Genomic DNA, 18,214 nt, shown 5'->3' with positions numbered 1-18,214 from the left:
GGGCAAGTCACCGATTGACTTCAGTTGTACGCACAGCATTCAGAAGAGCCCCTCGTGCCTGTCCGTATGGTAACCATGCGCTGACCTGACGTGTCGAGACAAAGTACATGGATCTCTTCCATTGCAACCACACCCGATATTCAAAGTGAATATCCGTGGCACCCTAGTCCCCGTCGCGGCTGAGGCTTGAATACCGAATTGGCGTGCCAGCCGTTCTTTCGGCGAGCGAGAGAGCCAAGTTTGGCGACTCATGATAAGCGATCGGAGTCGCTGTCTGGAATCGTAATGGCCGTGGCTGGCACTCATCATGGCGGCGCGGTCACGTGCTTTGCGCGTCACGGTGGCCCCGCCAAGTTGCTTTTGCGGCGCGCATCTTGCTTCCGACCACATCCTTCCTGTCTTTACCTGCAAGTCGACGAGACTTCTAGCATATACCCCCTTATTTGACCATGTCGAAGACCACCACCTCGAAGCAGCCCATGTCGGGCCTTCGTACCGTCAAGCGCGATTTCTCCTCCAGCTCCTTACCCTCGGCAAGCCAAGAGTCGGTCGCGTCGACCTCGGACACAATTCCATGGCAGCCGACGCCGCCAAAAGAGACGAAGAAGCTCTCTGGACTTGAACAGCGATTGAAGGACATTCAGGACGCGTTGAAGGGCCAAGTCGTGTCGTCAGAGTCGGTGCTCGCCTCGTCGTCGCAGGTGCAGAAACGCCCGTCATCGTCCCAGAACCCCCCGGCGAAGCGGCGTCAGTTGCCACCGTCATGGGAGAAGGAGGAGCAGGAGAAGAAGCCAGCGGCACAGAGCTCACGACCCGCGTATCCTCAACGCACGTTCGGCGCGACGCGTCAGACGAACGCGACCCCGCACGCGAATGAGACCCTCATCGTGCCCGCGGCGAGGAGTGGCGCGGCATCCAAGCCAGCTCCGGTCTTCCTCAGTCAGGAGCAGACGCATATATTGAGGCTGGTGGAGGCTGGTATGAGCTTGTTTTACACGGGCAGTGCTGGTGAGTTGTCTCTTGTGTGGTAAACTGTTCAGCTGCTCTGGAGCCTTCACTGCAACATGAGCGCATATATTCATTCGGTCTCTGTGTAGGGGCTGGCAAGTCTGTCTTGCTTCGCGAAATCATCAAGACAATGCGTAAGAAGTTTCCAAAGTCGCCCGACGCAGTTGCTGTCACCGCATCTACCGGTGTGTTTCCCAGCATATTATGCTATTTTCAGTACTTGACGAAATCCAAGGGATTGCTGCGTGTAACGTCGGAGGTGTCACAATTCACTCCTTCGCAGGCATTGGCATAGGGGCGGAGGCTGCGGACAATCTTGTCCAGAAGGTCAGGAAGAACAAGAAGGCCATGACGCGTTGGCTCAGAACCCATGTCCTCATTATCGACGAAGGTAGGAATGATTCATCTTGGAGTAATCTGTCATCCATTGTCCTTCTACAGTGTCTATGTTGGATGGGGATCTCTTCGACAAGCTGGCCCAGATCGGCTCCCAAATTCGCAAGAATCCGATGCCATTCGGTGGCATTCAGGTAAGTTCAGCAGACCTCCTGCCTGTGTTCCATTCACCGAGATGCCATCAGGTCATCGTCACAGGAGACTTCTTCCAGTTGCCACCTGTGACGAAGGGCAGCCAAGGGGTCAAGTTTGCCTTCGAAGCCCAGCTCTGGAAAGAGACGATCAAGAAGACCTACAACCTCACGAAGGTTTTCCGGCAGCGTGACCAGGAATTCGTGGATATGCTGAACGAGATGCGCTTCGGCCGGCTCTCGCAGCAGTCAATCGCGAAGTTCAAAGGGCTCTCGCGTGAGATCGTGTACGAGGATGGTCTCGGCGCTACAGAACTGTGAGCGCCCCTTCCTATGGCTTCAGGCGGAGCATGCTAGACTCGTGACTGCGCTAGGTTCCCGAGGAGAGACGACGTGGAGAGGTCCAACGCCGTGCGGATGAACGGCATCACTGGGAAAGAACAGGTATACACTGCATACGATAATGGCAGCATTACGGAGCCCACACAACGCGAGAAGATGCTTTCAAACATGATGGCTCCAAAGAGGCTCGTTCTGAAGGAGGGGGCACAGGTACGTAAAGATCCATTCTACAGAGCTATAGTAGCACGATCATCACCTCTCTGCAGGTCATGTTGATCAAGAATCTGGATGAAACGCTCGTCAACGGAACGATGGGCAAAATAATCAAGTTCATTGATCCAACGAACCCTCTCGAAGACGAGGACGGGATCCTGGGCAAGCCTACTTCTAAGGGCAAGGCAGAGTCTAAGGCACCTGCCCCCCTTGCGACTCGCCAATTGCTTCCCGTTGTCGAGTGGCTCCAGCCGGGCGGCGCACGCCGGACGCAGGTCGTACAGCCCGATAGCTGGAAGGTCGAGCTTCCCAACGGAGAGGTGCAAGTGAGCCGGACTCAGGTGCGTCCGGTCACGATACCACAAATCACGCCAGCAGTCCCATTGTCAATCTGCTGCTAGCTGCCAATCATTCTCGCGTGGGCGATGTCCATCCACAAGTCTCAAGGCCAGACACTCGAGCGCGTCAAGGTCGACCTTGCAAGAGTATTTGAGAAGGGTTCGTCGCCGGAATTATCGTCTCGTTGAATTATGGTTCTGACTTCACCGCCATCAACAGGTCAAGCCTATGTCGCGCTGTCGCGTGCTACCTCCCTGGAGGGTTTGCAAGTCCTCAACTTCGACCCTGCGAAGGTGCGTATGCGAGCGTAGGCACGGTCTTGAGTGTGCACCGGCTTACCAGTCGGTTTGTAGGTGAATGCTCATCCGAAGGTCGTCGAGTGGAGCAAAACGCTTGAGACGATTCCAACTCGCGACTAGGCGAGGCTGGCATGCGCTACTCATCCGGACTAGCCTTCGGTTGTGATTATGCTGTCCAAAAGCACGTGTGCTGTATGTATAACGTCATGTTGCGGTCTGGAGCTTGCATGTGTCGAGATAACCAATTCTCGCCAAGTCTATAGAATCCACATATGAGGCCCGAGGGTAGCACCCTGGCACTACACTGCCTGCGCGCAGTGATATATTATGTATATGTAGTTACGTGTAGATGGGTTGGTTGAATCAAAATAGCTGTCTGGTCGGGCGATGCCGTTTGGTTCTCGCGGTTGCGTGGAAGATGGAAAGTTCAGCGAGCGAGGGAACTCCTAGATGGAGGCACAGCCAGATCGGGAACGGGATACGAGGACAATCGCAAGTCCGGCGAGGAGGGAGCCTTTACCTCCTCCGAGCGCTTCCGGAGCGAGAAGGCGAAGCCCAGCTTGAAAAGACTCCGCAGTACACTTGGACTCAGTGGAAGCCAGGACTTATCAGTAGGTTGAGTTGCAGACTGGGTAAATCGATGAGGCTCGTACTGGACGGCGCCTTGGAGGAGGGGTTGAGCTGCGTCACGACGGCCCTATAAGGACCGGCGGGCATAATGGAATAAAAATGCTAGCGCATTACATAGTGTCAGATCATCCCCCGCAACACGTCGTCGATGGTCTTCCACTTCCATAACGTCTGGCCAGGGTTGACCAACTCGTTCTCGTTCTCGGACATGTCCATCTGGCCCTCTGCGATACCCACGCTGATACCCCGGATACTGGTTAGCCACTCACTAGCAACCATAAAAGCCATGGCCACCTACCGAATATAGTCCAAGATCCTATACTGAGACGCTGGATAGTCCTCACGCAACGCCTTCTTGGCGGCAGCGGGATCTCCCCAGGTTGACGATCTTCCCCGGTGCGACGCCCTTCACGCGCGCAACCGCAGCGCGGATGTCCTCCATGCTGACGTTCTGTCCCGCAATACGCACGACATCCGGGATCTTGGACGCCGTCTCCGAGTTTACTGTGAGTACGGACAGCTGCGCGACGGCGCGACCAATGTCTGAAAGGTCGGTTACCCCGAAGCGCGCGGTGGGTGGGTCGAAGCACGTGAAGGTGTTGTTGGCGACGTCAACGCCTACGGTGCGGTCGGGTCTGAAGACCCAGGAGGTGAATGCGCCATTCATGAGGGCGATGACCTTGATCTTGCCCTCCGCCAAGGCCCAGGTCTCGTCAATCACAGCTTGCTTCATCGGCCACTCCGCCATCTCGAACCCGGGGAAGTCCACAACCCGGTAGTCGCTGTACAGAGCAGGCCCTGAGCAAGCGGTTCAGAAATAGCAATGAATGCTCACCTTCCGAAGCTAGGCGGGAAGTACACCTTTACGTTGTTCTTCAATAGAGCAGCGACTAACTCCTTGTTGATCCCTTTCACGACAGACGTTGGAAGGACGTTGACGACTACATCCGCCCCGGATAAGACGGTGTCCCAGGACGCGCCGAAGGAGTGCACTTCCGCCCCCTTGTCGGCGAGTTCCTTCGCCTTCGACGAGGCCATGTCGCGGGTGGTGATGCGGACGGTAGGGAACGTCGACCGGTATTCGGTCAGGAAGATCGTACTGACATGGAAGCCTACAAGGTACCACGTCAGCCTTTACGTCCGTAATGCGACTCGTGGCACGTACCAAGTTCTCCGGTTCCGCCGAGTATAACAGCTGTAGCTTTGATGTTGCTGGTAGTAGAAGACATGGTGTGTCTGACGATGACGATGATCAGCGGAATCTGCTCCAGCACTTGATATAAGTACCCCTCATCTCAAGAGCCTAGCGGAATCTGCTCCAGTAACTTCCGACCTATGACGAGAGTCTTGATACCAGGTTTGTCATTTACCTCCGCCTAGACAGGAGAGTGCCCCACGTACAACCCGAACTTTGTACGGTGCCGTACGGACACGCACGCGCGTCCACATGCCGCCGGACTCTGCACGATGTATCTGGTATCGTAGCCACGTTTCAGATGGACACTTTGCGAGTCTTAGATGTCAGCTCGACTTCAAGTTGGCGGACTGGACCTCGATGGCGCCTCGAGCCGCAGCCCATTGACATGCACTATCGTACGTAGGGTGGGTCAATGCCACTCGCTGCACTAAGCACCCCGCACTATATGGCTGCTGCGGCTGAGCTTATCCAGGACAACATCCACACTATATTCCGATGGCTTGACAATCTTGGGGGATTTCCGTGTAAGCATGATGAATGTGTTCGACGGTAATATCCATCCGGAATCAACTTGCAGGATATGCAAATATGCGCATGTTATGTAGCAGTGACATGGGGCAGTGGGTAGAAAACGAGCAATGGAGCATGCTACGCGCTGTCTCCTGGAGTCGTGTATTCTGGAGCAGACATATTCGACATGCATCAGCCGTCACACTCAGGTGTGTACAGACAGTCTGGCGACAAGTGCCCAAAGCTTATGACGGGGGCATTCAACGTTGTCTAGCAGGTGTGCCATAGCGTCGCCATGTTACCTCTGCCGCTCGTGTCTAGAGTACTTTGGGCACCAGCGAAGGACTTCGAGATGAAGATACTCAGGGACCCGAGCGTTATGACTGGAACTTCCGCATAGTCTGGATCTCGTCGAGTAGGGGTTGCAGCTTGTCGTCGTCAATTTTGACAAGACTGGACATAGAAGAAAATGCGGTAGGTACGATGATGGATTTGAGCGGATGCAGAGACGATGAAGGCTGGTTACGCACCTCGGGATGATACTCTTTGCCTCCTCGGCAGTCACGGGGCATAGGTTCGCAATCTGAGCAATTTCGAATTGCGTCAAGGCGGATTCTCTCCGCAGTGTTCTGGAAGGCGGGCTCGATAGGCAACTAGACCAAGGGAAACAGCAGGAGCCGACTCACACTCGGATTGCCGTAGCCGCCTCCGGCTTGTCAAACTTTGCGAACGTCTTGACATACTCCAACGTCTTGTTGTAAACACTGAACATCTCTAAGCATCCAGTCAACTCGTCGTTCGGGTCGACCTACGCAGTGTTGGGAGCGGCCTGCTCGGACGGCCTATGTTCGAGGAGGTAACGGACCTCGGAGATGAGCAGACAGCCAGCATTGTTGAACTCTGGGAGGGATTGAGAACCAAGCCAAGACGAACAGCAAGGCAGGGTTAGATACCGGCGCCGAGCCTCAGGGTGGAGGCATCCTCCTCCTCGTGTGCGGGCCGGTGGCGGAGAGTCATCGTGGGCTGGAGCAAGACGTCTGTTTGGCTGTGTTGTCCAACAGCTTCTGAATATAACACCGACAAATATCCGCATATGGTATTAGTAGGGCTGTCCGACCAGCGCGGGCATCGTGATCGGCTGTGGCCTCCACGCATGAGTATATATCGCGGAACTTATCATCCATTGTGCCCTTTTCCTCGCTCATCGGTCTGAACTTGCTAGTCACGGTATACCTACTGACTTACTGCATATTCAACATACTTCGGGCGGCGAGTAACTTCGACCATCGGCCGCACCGACACCCCTTACGGTATAGCGCACGCTGACAAATCTGGCTCCGGGACGCATTCCCAAGGCTCCCAATCCGGCATCCTCGTCTTCCTCAAGACCATACCCCTCCGTTAGCTCCGGACGACGCACTGTCCAGTCCACTGCACTCAACCTCACCTCACCTGGGTACAGACCTACCGCAGCTTCTGCTCTGGACGTTGACAGCCAACCATACGAGATGGTGCAGTTCTACGGCGCCGCGGAGGGGCACGAGGACCGGGACCCGCAGACCGCGGACGACCCGCGGTCGTCACGCGAGGACGATGCCCTTCTCGGGGCTGACGCAACGGCAAGGAAGCCAGAGAGACAAGGCCATGCGTCCCTCGTGAGCTCGACGAGTAACCTCGCGAACACCATCATAGGCAGCGGTGAGTCACCTTTGTTCTATCTTCCTGAACTGAAGCTCTGAATGCGCGCATTCTGCCCTCGGGTCAGGCATGCTCACTTTCCCTCTGGTGAGTTTATATCCTTGTTCATCCCCGGCTAGCCACTAAGTGCTCGATCGTGCGTTCAGGCTATGGCTTCTGCCGGCATTATACCCGGAATTATAACCTGCATGTTCTCTGGAGGCGTCGCGGCTTTCGGTCTCTACCTCCTCTCCCTATGCGCCGCGAAGGCACCTCACAGGCGAGCGTCCTTCTTCACAATCGCGGAGATGACGTTCCCTAGTGCCGCGGTCTTCTTTGACGCCGCTATTGCTATCAAGTGCTTCGGTGTTTCTATTAGGTGAGCAGATTCGCGATTGTATCACAGGAGTCAGATTGGGTGAAGGATGGTACGCTGACCGTAGTCTGTAGCTATCTCATCATCATCAAGTCTCTTATGCCTAGCGTTGTCTCGGCCTTGTACCATGATCTCACCTCCCCGGACGTGAATCCGCCAGCATGGATGTTGTCTGGACAGAACTGGATTACCATCATTATGATTCCACTAATTCCCCTCACATTCCTTCGGAAGCTAGACAGTCTCAGGCATACCAGCTACATCGCACTGTTCTCCGTTGGTGGGTGGCTTGATGTCTCCGGCCCATTATGTCGCTGATCATCCCATTTTCTCTAGCCTACCTCGTGCTCATCGTGATCGTGTGCTACTTCTTCCCCTTGAAGGACACTCAGGCGCCGGGGGAGATATACCTCGTCCACTTCACCCCTAGCTTTGTCTCCACGTTCCCCGTGCAGGTGTTTGCCTACACTTGCGCGCAAAATGTAAGCCTCATGTATCCCGGCTTGTCCATTCAGCAAACTTAACAGGCGTTCCAGCTATTCCCGATATTTAATGAGATCCACACCAACAGTCAGAAGAGGATGAATCTCGTAATTGGAACTGCCATTGGATCGGCCGCGGTGATCTACGAGATTATTGCTGTCTTCGGATACTTGACTTTTGGTTCCAAGGTGCGCAATCGTATGAGCGTAGAGTCGTGAGTTTGACCTACGTTCATTCAGGTTGGCCCGAACATCATTGCCATGTACCCGTCGACTTCGCTCTTCATCGCAGTGGGCCAACTGGCCATCGCAATTCTCGTCATGTTCTCATACCCTCTCCAAGTCCACCCTTGTCGCAACTGCCTGGACAAGGTATTCCATGCGGGACAGACGAGCAAACCCATCACGGAGGGCGAGGATGAGGAACTGGAGGACGAGAACCACGCCAGCCACGACATGACACCCTTGAAACATACGCTGTTGACGGTCGCCATTGTCGCGAGCGGTTTCACGATAGCCTACTTTGTGGATGATCTCAAGTTGGGTGCGTGCTTCTGTTCGCTGTGTGATGCACGTACTAATAGCTGTTCACTTCGTCTCTCACGTCTTCGTCATCCAGTGCTCTCCTTCGTTGGTTCCACCGGATCTACGACTATATCGTTCATTCTGCCTGGTTTATTCTGGTGGAAGGTCAGCAGGCTTCTTGCGTGTCTCTTGCATGTCGTGATCTCAAGCGCTTGTACACAGCTTTCTCGCGACGACCCCAGCGCGAACAAGACGCTCTCGAGGGCATCCCTCGGTTTGGCCATCTATGGCATGTTCATATTCGTTTTCTGGTGAGTGTTCACCTGGGTCAGCCTATGAGCATTTTTTGACCAATCCCTCCGCTATCAGCTTAAGCTTCAACATCTATGGGTTGTTCCAGGACGAGTCGGAGACTGTACACTAGAGGACTTGAGCGGCTGGTGCATGACTCTTCTTCCATACCGCTGTAATATGTATCCTATCCATATTGTCTTGGCAGCTGCCTACACTGTGACTCTAGGAAGCCGAGAGCTAGTGATTGCCCGCCGAGACGAGCGGAGATTTTGCGGGGGTGCAGCGGGCGCTTGGCGACTTTGTAGACTGCATGGGCGCCTGTCGTTAGAAGGACACTCTTACCCTCAAACCTGATGCACCCCGGCTCGTCCCCCACACAACTTTCGCCCTGCTCGTCGCTTTCAGCCGTCCGAGTACTTGTCTGACCTACTTTTATGTCTACTGGTGCGTATGCATGCTCGTCTTGACCAGGGGGTGATCAAGGACTCGCGAGCCGTACCCTCCTGCCCGTTCTCCACGCTGAGACTGCGCATTCTTTCATTGGTGACACAACAGAAACCCCCATCCTGCCCCCAGAAGCATCTCGCCACGCGATCAATAACCACCACCAAGTCTCCTCCTCAGGATCTCCGGTTCCAGACATGGCGACAGCGTCTGGCGACGCAGCCACAGCAAGCACAAGCATGAGCGCGCCAGACATTCACAGCGAGCGGTCGCTTTCTGCAAGCCCTATCGCCGCATCGCCATCATACAACCCCACATCGTCAAGCTCTTCACTTAACACGAATCTCGAGGCGTCGTCAGGCGCCCTGCACGCGATGGACCCGAGTGCACTCGTGGACGTCGAGCCCGATGCACAGATCCTGGAGGCCCTCAGGAGCAAGGACAGGATATATGTGCTGAAGTTGGGGGAACAGATGGAGGCGCTGATCAAGGAACGCAGGTGCGTCTCGAGTCGTATTCGTACTTGCCCCCCTTCCTCAGTTCTGCGTTCTCCTCGGCGTCACACGACGATCCTTTGCTGTTCCCGGTGGTTCTGTGGCTTCGTTTGTGGGCGTACCCTGTTATATCCCCTCCTTGTACACGTTGGGTGGCTCGCGAATATGGTGCTGACGGTGGTGTTGATGCAGGCCGAGGATTGACCTCACGCCATCCACGTCTTACCAGCGGCTACTCGTACATCGATGCTCGGCATACTACAAGCTCTCCCCCGAGACAGATCAGGTCACAAAGACCATCGCTGTGTACTACCGTTCGGAGAGTAAAATGTGCGTGATACTGTTACTGTGGACATTGCCTGTCACTTATGCATAGCTCACCGCAGCCCCACCCGGCGCATCTGCGAACTCGTCCCTGCGGAAGAATCCACGCAGCCTGCCTTCCAGATCATGCGCAGAGACCGTCCGCTGCGTGGGAGGCAGTACTCCCAGCCAACTTCAACAGCAGGCGAGGACGCGGACACGTCAGACGTCGATGCGTCGGAGGCAGGTAGCGTTGGAGGCGTCAGCAGCGCGGCCTCGAGCGGTGCGAGACGGTACAAAACCATAGAGGAGCGCGAGGCGGAGTACAATGAGGCGCGCTCGCGGATCTTCATGGGTTTCGAGGAAAAGAAAGACAAGGAGAAGGATATGAGCGCCAACTCGTCTACGTTTAGCCTTGTCTCAGGATCTGGTTCCACCAGCGGCGGGCGCGGGAGCAGTATCGGCGATTTGGACGATTCAGCGAGCTCCGCGCCCACCGAGAGCGAGTGGTCGGGGCCAGTCAACCGAGACAAGAAGGACGGACATCGAGGCGCTGGCTCGACAGCATCCTCCGTGAGATCTTTGAGATCATCGGGGGCCTCCTACAACGCCAACGGCTCGGGGAGCTCTCGAAACTCCCGAGCAACGTCACCCTCATTCACCTACCCCACACTGTACGAGCCTGCCAGTGGGCCGTCATATGAACAAGGACAATATGGCGCCCAGGCTCCCCCTCCGCCGGGCTACATTGCTCACTACGTCTATCCTTCGTACAATCCTCCACCAGGTCAGCCCTACATGGCCCCATATTACTATCCACCGTATTCCTACCCTCCGCCTCCTGCTCAGCCTTCCGAGGCAGCCGCTCCTGGTGGTCCTGAGGCAATGTACCAACCACCACAGAGTGCACCTCAGCAACCACCGTACGGTCAACCGTACATGTGGACCAACTCGCCTTCACCTGGCCAGCCACCCCTCCCGTCGCCGCATCAACAACACCCACCGCAGCAAGGCATGCCTCCTCCCCGCACTGACGGTCACACGCCAGCTCATCCCATGCCACCGCCCATGCAAAACGTCCCTCCGTACCCGCCGTACGGGCATGGACCCGCGCCGTACGGGTACGGTATGCCTGGTTACTACCAGCAGCCATACCAACCTGGTGCTCCGATGGGTCCTCCTCCTCCACCTCCATCCTCGATGCCCGGGCAGATGTACCATCCGGGCGCTTTGGCCGATCCCAACGCTAACCATGGTAATGGTATGGACGGCCACAACATCAGTAGGACGTCTTCGCGGAATAGCAACGGCCATGGGAGCTTGAATGGCAAGCGTGGCGGACCCCGGGCGCGAGGCTCATGGACGTATGGACCAGGCGTCGGCACTGGTGGATTCACGTACACTCCCAATGGCGTGTCCAATGGCATCGGGGCTAGCGATGCGTATGGTCCGCGCTTGAGCACCAACATGAGGCGAACGTCTGGTGCTTCGAGTGGCGGAAGTGCGGGTGCAAGAACGCCTGCAGACGAGACGTCATCAACGGCGGTGAGTCGCCCAGATTGTGGTCATCTTCATAGAGCCGTGTGTTGACGCGCGTTTGTGCAGTCCTCTTCTACGACTTCTTCGTCTTCACGACGCACATTCACGTCTACGTCTACATCTTCCAAGCATCCTCTGCCCGCCCGGCCAGACTGGGCCGTGGGGCTCAAGCCCCAGCACTCACGCCACCACGACCATCACAACGCCGCCAATCGGACCTTGTCGCCAGCGAGGATGGGTGGCGGACCGTCGCACCTTCCATCCCAACAACATCCAGTCCAGCCTGTCCTACAGCCTAACGACTTCCCGCCGCTCTCGTCGGCTCCTCAGACACGGCCTCCGGTCGTCGGCGGCGCCTGGACGAATGCTTCCATGTCGCGCGTCATGACGGCAGCGAACGCCCAAGGCACTGCACTTGTCCATTATCCTACTTCACAACAGTCAAGTCCGCAGGTGCCGACAGCTCCTGCTCCAGCATCGATTGGGAGGTTAGACGAACAGGATCCCGCATATGAACGGCCCCCACCGAAGAACGCGGAGTTGTTTAATCCCAAGGCAGGGCGGAACGGAGCAAACGCTGGAGTCCAGAACGGACGGAGTCGAGCGAACACAGCAGGCAGTTCGGCTGGACTGGTCGATAGGATGGGCTCGTTGGATCTCGCTGACGCCGAGGGTGAGGGCCTGTTAACTGCGATGCCGTCCCTCGGTTCTACCACTGGCCAACCCGTAATTGTGATCGCGGCAGGAGAGACTGCCGCTGCTACATCATAGCTGCTCATCTGCAGCTCTACGTCGGGGTCGGCATATGTGGCTTGTGATCTTTGAATCCCTGGTCACCGTCGACAAGGCCCCCAAACTTCCTCATCATGTCTCTCCCTCCGCTTTCCTCCCCTGAGGTGCTCTCGTGTTAGCTGGTTGTGCCGTGTTAGACTGATGTGTATCCATCCATCTCGTCGTCGTCGTTCGGGTGGCTGCTGTACGTGTGGCATGTGGTATACTACGTTATACGCTACATATACGCTCGCTGCCTTGCTGTGCATTCTCTCTGTCCGCTCTCTCTGTACGGTGTTGTATTGTCGTATATCTTGAAATTTAAAGTAATGGACTGCAGCGTCCAGCTTAATGGGTTTGCGCACAGCGTATATTGTGTTCCTACGTACGAGCCTGTGTGCTATGTTCGCATGTTCATAGTGTATACTATTTGACTCACTCTGATTCGGATTTTGATGATATAACGGACACGGTAGGGGACAATGGAGAGGGGGCAGGCGATACATATATAGATAGGGATACAGTTTGAGTATGTGGTCAGTGGGGTGTAGCTGTAGATATGGTTCGAGTGGGACTAGGATGACTATACACGCTCTCCAGCCCAGCTAGAGAACGTGCATGTGTGCAAGAATATTCTATTGATTAGCAAGAAAGGAGCGTACGTTCAGAATGAGCGAGGGCGAACACATGTCGGACAAGCGAGGCAGAGCGATGGATCCACTGGTTTACTTGGACCAGTGTTTGAAGAGACCTTTCAAAGACTTGAGCCGTGGGCGTACCGCAGGACGGGGAGAGTTCGGCTCCGAGTGTGACCCATTAGCCACGGAGGGCGCCGTCATCGGCCGCGCGTGGGCATGCTCAAACTTGCCCCGGAGGACGTGAATCGCGCTGGAAGGTACGCGAGGCATCGCTGGGAGGGGTTCCGAGTGGCGGTTAGAATCGGCTGCTGCGTCCGCGTGGCCGTGCTCGGTCGCTGTCGTGGCTAGAGCCGGAGCAATGCTTGGCTCTGCTGAGCGAGAGGAGGATGCTTCAGCAGCGTAGGTGGCTTGTAGCCGCTCCGGAAGCGGGGCGGAGGGAGGTGTGGGTTGCCGGGCGCGGGATGCGCGAGGCGTGTGAGGTGTCGTGTGAGGAGCAGTCTGAGGGCGGCGGCTGGACGGCCGCTTGCGTGGCGTACCGAGTAGTAGTGCAGTGGCTAGAGCCAGCTCATCCTGTGCAGAATTCGCAAGAACGAGAGGAGCGGGACGGGGACGTCGGGGTCGCCGGGTGCTTGGAACGGCCGCGTGCACAAGGGGACGACGGCTGTGGTAGCCCGTCCCTACACGCGCATTGCGGGAAGTGGACGACCCAATGAGAAACTCAGGTGCGCCCTGCACATGAGAAGCCCCGGACAGTCAGTTTCGATTGCATCACCGGTTCCCTGGGAAGGACTCACGACAGGTTCGTAGATGAACGACTTCTCCGCTACGCTGGGGCGGGCACGGAGGGCTTCTGACCGGCTCGAGGTATTCTGCCAGTTAGGAAGACGACATCAGAATCTGAAACTGCACGGTTGTGTCACGAATACTAACCTGTTCTGACACGATGTCGTCTGCTTCCTCGTCAATGGCCTTCCATTTGCCCTTCTCGGAAGCACCCCATGCTCCATACTCGTCGACCCAGAGCACTTCCTCCGCATCCGGGTCCTCTCCCTTCCACGAGACGCCCTCAAGGTCCGCATTCTTCGCAATCACCGGTTTCTCAGTAACAGATGCGGAGCTAAGTTGCCCGAGGGCAGGTAAGGTCTCCATGGACGCGTTCGTCACAACGATAAGCGGTCCAAGCACGCTAGTTTCCGAATGTAAATGCCGGGAGGCAAAGCTGGAGGGGCCACCCGCGTAGTCACGTCGCTCTGGTCGCCTTCTCGGTGTGTTGAGAGCGGAAACGCTGACTTTGACGGGGGAGCGATCGCGATCGCGACACGTAGATAAGGTGCTAGCCGAGGCCGTAGAACCACTCATCTGTTTAAGCGACGCTGCAAGCTCTTCAAGCTCCCGAATAGTGTCCTCGGTATCTTGGGAAACGGGCCTCGCGGCGGGCATGCGCGATGGCGTCACAGACGCAAAATATTCCGGCGCAGCCGACGTGTCCTCAGGCGGCGTAGGAGGCCCGCTGGGGAACGGGATGGGCGGGAGAGCTTTGTTGGGCGGAGGGGGGCGCAATGCAGGTATGATGTGTGGCTGACGGTTGAAGCTGGTCCGCGGTGAACCCGTTCGTCTAGGCGGGGAGGGGACGGCACTAGCGAAAGCGGGGGCCCGTGCGTGTGCAGCGTAGGGTTGGCCTGCGGAGACTAGGATCCTACCTGCCGTCGACTCACTTCGGGCGTGCTCCGCAGCGGGCGCAGATGAACTGGATGGTATTGGAGATGTGGGTGGTCGACATGTTGGAAGATGGGACATCGACGCTGTGCTCCGGACCTGATAGACAGGGGTACGATGAAGGAACAACGGAGTCGCACTGTGACCGCGCCGGAGGACGATAGTGGACGCAGTTGCGTCGGCGACGCTCGTCGGTGCGGAGGGCACGTATGTCATGGTCGCGGTGGTCGTGGTCATGGTGAAGGGAGAAGGGAGAAGAACCGGCGACAAAGATGGTGAGAGGGGAAGGATCGTAACAGCGATGGGGAGGGACCGAGAGCCCTCTAAGTAGAACCGAAGGCGAGTCTGGGGGTAGAGCGGTGCCTTCTCGGCAGGAGTGCCTGTCCTGGGAGCGAATGCTCAGAAGTCGCGTATTGACACGCCGCAGACGTGTATTACAGGCTTCACGCCGGATGCGTGACTGTCGGGAACGGATGATCTGGCTCCGTTGTAGCCGTGAGTTCGATAGGAGCCTGCTAGGGCGAGCGAACAAGGAATAAGCGAGGCGCGGGCTTGAGGACGCCAGCCATTAAGGTGCGCAATCTGGGTCCTAGGATCACTTGAGGTAAAGGCACCGACTCTGGCTGTGCAAACAGAGTTTCTCTCGCAGCGGATGGCCGATTTGCAGCGAAAGTTCTCGCCGGCTCGGGATGGGAACTGCCATGGCGGAGAAGGACATGCATCATCAGAGGATGCACTGTGACAGGGAAGAAAGATGTGGGATGTCTGCGGCATGATACAGGGGATGGAGCACCGCGCACGGGCCAGGAGGAGACTGTCACTGCCTGTGACAACATTGAAGGCATTGGTTTTGTGGCAACAGTCAGGATGAGACCGTCAGACGTTCTCCTTTGAGATGAGCATCAGGCATATGGCGAACACGATGACTCCAAGCATGCTCAGAATAGCCAGGTGAGTTCTATAAAACACAAATGGTTACAGAAGACGAGATGAGATGAACAATGCAGCAGATAGTGGCTGGGAACACTCACTGACTAGCCCGCAGGAAACCCCTCTGTGCCTTCATGTCCGCGAATGACTGCCAATACTCCCATACTCCCGCGGCAATAGTGACCACGGCAGCACCAAGCTCGATGATAGCAATAACAAGACCCATTGTCGACGGTTGGGTATGCGCTGAACCAGGTTCCGAGGGAGTCGGTAGACGAGCATTCAACAACAGTGATGCGGACAGCAGCGATAGAAGTACCGCAAGACGCAGGTGCGACAGTAAATTCCGTTCGAGCATGGCATAGTCTCTCCCCTCGCTTACTCTGATCTCGAGAGCGACGGGCATGGCGATGAGGATGAGGAATCGGATGATGAGAGTCGTGTGCGGAGGGATCCGCCTGGGTGCGCTCGCCGCCGCCCAAGTTGAAGAAATCCCGAACGTGGGATGTTCAAGCGCCCGCCTTCCGAAAACTCGACCTGGACTTCGAGTTTATCTGAAAATCAAAACCATGCTTCAAAGCTTCAAGCTTCATGAAATATCATTCTCGGTTGTACGCGCATTGTGCTTGGTTACCCTGTAGGCGAACCCGTCAAGTGCTGCAAGGATGTTCACGACGTGAGGTCATCGTTGGTTAGCGGCAGTTACTTACTACATAGACAGATCGTATTTCACGCCTGCTCTACAGGCCTTGACATTGGCCATCGATGTATTCTCTTATGCCCCTCGTGTGCCGATGGATGACCCAGCGCGGATCTTGACGTACGTTCAGATGCAGGCTGCCGCCCAGCACAGATGCTGCGGTAGTTGACCCAGAATTAGCCTCATGTAGGCCATGGCCCCTTCTCTCCCTCGTTGCAGGTCTTCTGAGTTGTGCTATAAGAACAAACTCGCCTCTCTGAGGAGCCAACTTCTGTTTGCGACCCCAAGTCTGTCATGGACCCCGATACCCCTGGCCCTTCCTCCCCCTCCCTCCTGGCAGATGCCACCTCGCCCCTCCCGCCCACCACTGCGCCTAGCCCGTTCAACAAGCAGAATGTCGACCTGATTATCCGTAGCCTCGAAGGGGTCGACTTCTTCGTCCGTAGTCATATCCTCATTGAGGCGTCGCCCTGGTTCGAGACGCAGCTGTCGCTTCCCACCTCCTCACAGACTCGCCTTGCTCTCGACGCATCTAGCGCCGCACTTGAGACCCTGCTTCAAATTTGTTACCCTATCCCAAAATCTAAGGCCTATCGATCCATGGAGGATATCGAGACCGCCCTGCGGGTAGCGGTGAAGTACCAGTTCGAGCTTCCGGTCATAGTGCTGGAGGACGAACTGGTTGATTTGGCGCGTCGTGGCTCCGCCTTGGAGGTGTAGAAAATCGCCTGCCGCATGAAGCGGGAGGCCCTCGCTCGCCGTGCGATTGAATGCACCTTCGACGATGACAAGTTTGACCCCCGTCGCGTCGATAGTGGCATGCAAGGTGTAAGTGCTGGCGACTACTTCCGGTTCCGAGAGTACCGTCGTCTGCGTGGGCAGGTCTCTCCGCAATTTGCGCTCTGCCGGCCCCCGCTTGGTTCCTCGGGATTACTTGTTGATCCTACTCCTCCTTCCCCCTCACGGCCGAGCGATGAGCCTGGTATCGAGAAGGCATATGAGGAAGTTCCTCGAAACGAGGTATTCAAACCGGACATACCGTACCCCGACCTTATCTGCATCGCTTCAAGTGGAATGTACCTCTCTGTTCACCGCGAGGTAGTTGCAGATGCTTCTTCCATAATTTCGAAAACTCCGATAGCTTCAACGGCAAGCAAACAACAGAAGCACAAGAAGGGATGCAAGTGCCGTTCCTCCACTCAGTTTGTGTGAGTTCGTCTGTCCACCCTCGTTGGATTGATTCAAGAAATTTGATGGTTTCTGCAGTGGTACGATGGACGTGAAGGAAGACAGCACTGTTTTGGCCGCGCTCTTCCGCATCTGTTATCCTGGTGGTCGCACTTTCCCCGCCACACCCTCCGCTTGCGTAGCTACGCTCGCCGCTGCAAGTAGGCTCGGAATGCCCCGCATTCTCGCAGAGCTCGAAGCTCAATGGAAGGTGCTCGCGCAGCAGGACCCTCTGCGAGCTTACTTCGCGGCCGTCCAGGCAGGGCAGAACACCTACGCAGAGGAAGCGGCGAAGTACGTCGTGTATGGACGCCTTGACGGACAGTACATCCCCGAGATGGAGACCACCCCTATGCGCCCATACCTCCTCCTGACGACGTACTACGACCAGTGCCGTGCCGCGGCGAAGGGAGTGCTCCGTGGTGCGTCCATCATTCCAGCGGATACCTCGCCTCTTCGTGAGCGCACGGAACCCGACGTACCGTTGGAAGATGCACTGGCCAGGGAGGTGGAGCGGAGGTCACAGAGTGAGGTTTGGTTGCAAGCACATCTCGACGAGCTGTACACGACGGTCGAAGAACATCCGGGACAGATACCGCCAGGCGCTTCCGAGGCCCTGTACGAAAAGGCTTCCGTTTCCGGCCAGTGGTGTCGCTGTTGCGAAAGTTTTGCGCAGCAATTGTCTGGCGTGAGTCGGGCTCTTCGGAGTATCCCTTCGGCTATCGACATGGTGAGTTGCATCGCAAAATCACCTTGATGGTGCCCAAAAGCTAACGACGGAACACAGGTCAAGTTCAAATGGGTATAATGTGGTGGGGGTGGGTGGTTCCCGCAAATTCTCGGTGCGTCCTGAACATAACCCGCCTTCGTACAGATAGTAATCTCTTGCCAGAGCATTGGAGATGCGATGTCATAAATTTCTTGAAACTGAATCAAACATTGTCTTGCGTAGGAAGCTACATGATTGACATGCACCGTAGACGATCTTTCAGTCAACGGCTGTGACCGTACCTCCACATGGGATAAATGAAG

At 56.3% G+C, this 18,214-nt stretch overlaps 9 protein-coding genes across 9 annotated transcripts; 5 read left to right on the top strand and 4 right to left on the bottom strand.

Annotated features, from left to right (window-relative positions):
- The first annotated feature begins 373 nt into the window (after window positions 1-373).
- On the top strand, window positions 374-1,838 carry L226DRAFT_373758 (uncharacterized protein). Its single transcript, XM_067674332.1, has 4 exons — window positions 374-1,008; window positions 1,098-1,193; window positions 1,244-1,538; window positions 1,590-1,838. The coding sequence occupies exons 1-4, from the start codon at window positions 450-452 to the stop codon at window positions 1,627-1,629; spliced, it is 990 nt and encodes a 329-aa protein (XP_067536910.1). The 5' UTR covers window positions 374-449; the 3' UTR covers window positions 1,630-1,838.
- A 1,640-nt stretch (window positions 1,839-3,478) lies between these two features.
- Window positions 3,479-4,656, bottom strand: L226DRAFT_552087 (uncharacterized protein; the record flags this gene model as incomplete). Its single annotated transcript, XM_067682855.1, has 5 exons — window positions 4,524-4,656; window positions 4,194-4,470; window positions 3,744-4,140; window positions 3,657-3,712; window positions 3,479-3,611 (listed from the first exon to the last, which is right to left on the bottom strand). Exons 1-5 carry the CDS (start codon window positions 4,585-4,587, stop codon window positions 3,479-3,481), a joined length of 927 nt encoding a protein of 308 aa, XP_067536909.1. The 5' UTR covers window positions 4,588-4,656.
- Window positions 4,657-5,022: 366 nt separating this feature from the next.
- On the bottom strand, window positions 5,023-6,102 carry L226DRAFT_505659 (RNA polymerase II). The gene is made up of 5 exons (XM_067678043.1): window positions 6,020-6,102; window positions 5,879-5,966; window positions 5,753-5,830; window positions 5,597-5,695; window positions 5,023-5,519 (listed from the first exon to the last, which is right to left on the bottom strand). The coding sequence occupies exons 1-5, from the start codon at window positions 6,081-6,083 to the stop codon at window positions 5,444-5,446; spliced, it is 405 nt and encodes a 134-aa protein (XP_067536908.1). The 5' UTR covers window positions 6,084-6,102; the 3' UTR covers window positions 5,023-5,443.
- Window positions 6,103-6,280: 178 nt separating this feature from the next.
- Window positions 6,281-8,640, top strand: L226DRAFT_533451 (vacuolar amino acid transporter 5). The gene is made up of 10 exons (XM_067680460.1): window positions 6,281-6,764; window positions 6,832-6,851; window positions 6,911-7,122; window positions 7,194-7,399; window positions 7,456-7,601; window positions 7,656-7,790; window positions 7,842-8,145; window positions 8,221-8,291; window positions 8,349-8,437; window positions 8,496-8,640. The coding sequence occupies exons 1-10, from the start codon at window positions 6,575-6,577 to the stop codon at window positions 8,548-8,550; spliced, it is 1,428 nt and encodes a 475-aa protein (XP_067536907.1). The 5' UTR covers window positions 6,281-6,574; the 3' UTR covers window positions 8,551-8,640.
- A 421-nt stretch (window positions 8,641-9,061) lies between these two features.
- Window positions 9,062-11,971, top strand: L226DRAFT_569610 (uncharacterized protein; the record flags this gene model as incomplete). The annotated part of the gene is made up of 4 exons (XM_067684333.1): window positions 9,062-9,363; window positions 9,551-9,688; window positions 9,745-11,206; window positions 11,267-11,971. 4 exons carry the CDS (start codon window positions 9,062-9,064, stop codon window positions 11,969-11,971), a joined length of 2,607 nt encoding a protein of 868 aa, XP_067536906.1.
- Window positions 11,972-12,586: 615 nt separating this feature from the next.
- L226DRAFT_373678 (uncharacterized protein) lies at window positions 12,587-14,881 on the bottom strand. Its single transcript, XM_067674330.1, has 3 exons — window positions 13,540-14,881; window positions 13,407-13,478; window positions 12,587-13,338 (listed from the first exon to the last, which is right to left on the bottom strand). Exons 1-3 carry the CDS (start codon window positions 14,560-14,562, stop codon window positions 12,697-12,699), a joined length of 1,737 nt encoding a protein of 578 aa, XP_067536905.1. The 5' UTR covers window positions 14,563-14,881; the 3' UTR covers window positions 12,587-12,696.
- Window positions 14,882-15,201: 320 nt separating this feature from the next.
- On the bottom strand, window positions 15,202-15,661 carry L226DRAFT_569608 (uncharacterized protein; the record flags this gene model as incomplete). Its single annotated transcript, XM_067684332.1, has 2 exons — window positions 15,202-15,283; window positions 15,357-15,661. The coding sequence occupies 2 exons, from the start codon at window positions 15,659-15,661 to the stop codon at window positions 15,202-15,204; spliced, it is 387 nt and encodes a 128-aa protein (XP_067536904.1).
- An 18-nt stretch (window positions 15,662-15,679) lies between these two features.
- Window positions 15,680-15,899, top strand: L226DRAFT_533448 (uncharacterized protein; the record flags this gene model as incomplete). Its single annotated transcript, XM_067680459.1, has 1 exon — window positions 15,680-15,899. Exon 1 carries the CDS (start codon window positions 15,684-15,686, stop codon window positions 15,894-15,896), a length of 213 nt encoding a protein of 70 aa, XP_067536903.1. The 5' UTR covers window positions 15,680-15,683.
- Window positions 15,900-16,249: 350 nt separating this feature from the next.
- Window positions 16,250-18,192, top strand: L226DRAFT_559443 (uncharacterized protein; the record flags this gene model as incomplete). Its single annotated transcript, XM_067683301.1, has 5 exons — window positions 16,250-16,636; window positions 16,676-17,163; window positions 17,222-17,912; window positions 17,970-18,024; window positions 18,075-18,192. 4 exons carry the CDS (start codon window positions 16,250-16,252, stop codon window positions 17,988-17,990), a joined length of 1,587 nt encoding a protein of 528 aa, XP_067536902.1. The 3' UTR covers window positions 17,991-18,024; window positions 18,075-18,192.
- Between the last annotated feature and the right edge of the window lie 22 nt (window positions 18,193-18,214).

This window comes from Lentinus tigrinus, assembly GCF_003813185.1.
Source record: "Lentinus tigrinus ALCF2SS1-7 unplaced genomic scaffold L226scaffold_8, whole genome shotgun sequence".
Lineage (NCBI taxonomy): Eukaryota > Fungi > Basidiomycota > Agaricomycetes > Polyporales > Polyporaceae > Lentinus > Lentinus tigrinus.
This window is presented reverse-complemented; position numbering and strand designations above follow the sequence as displayed.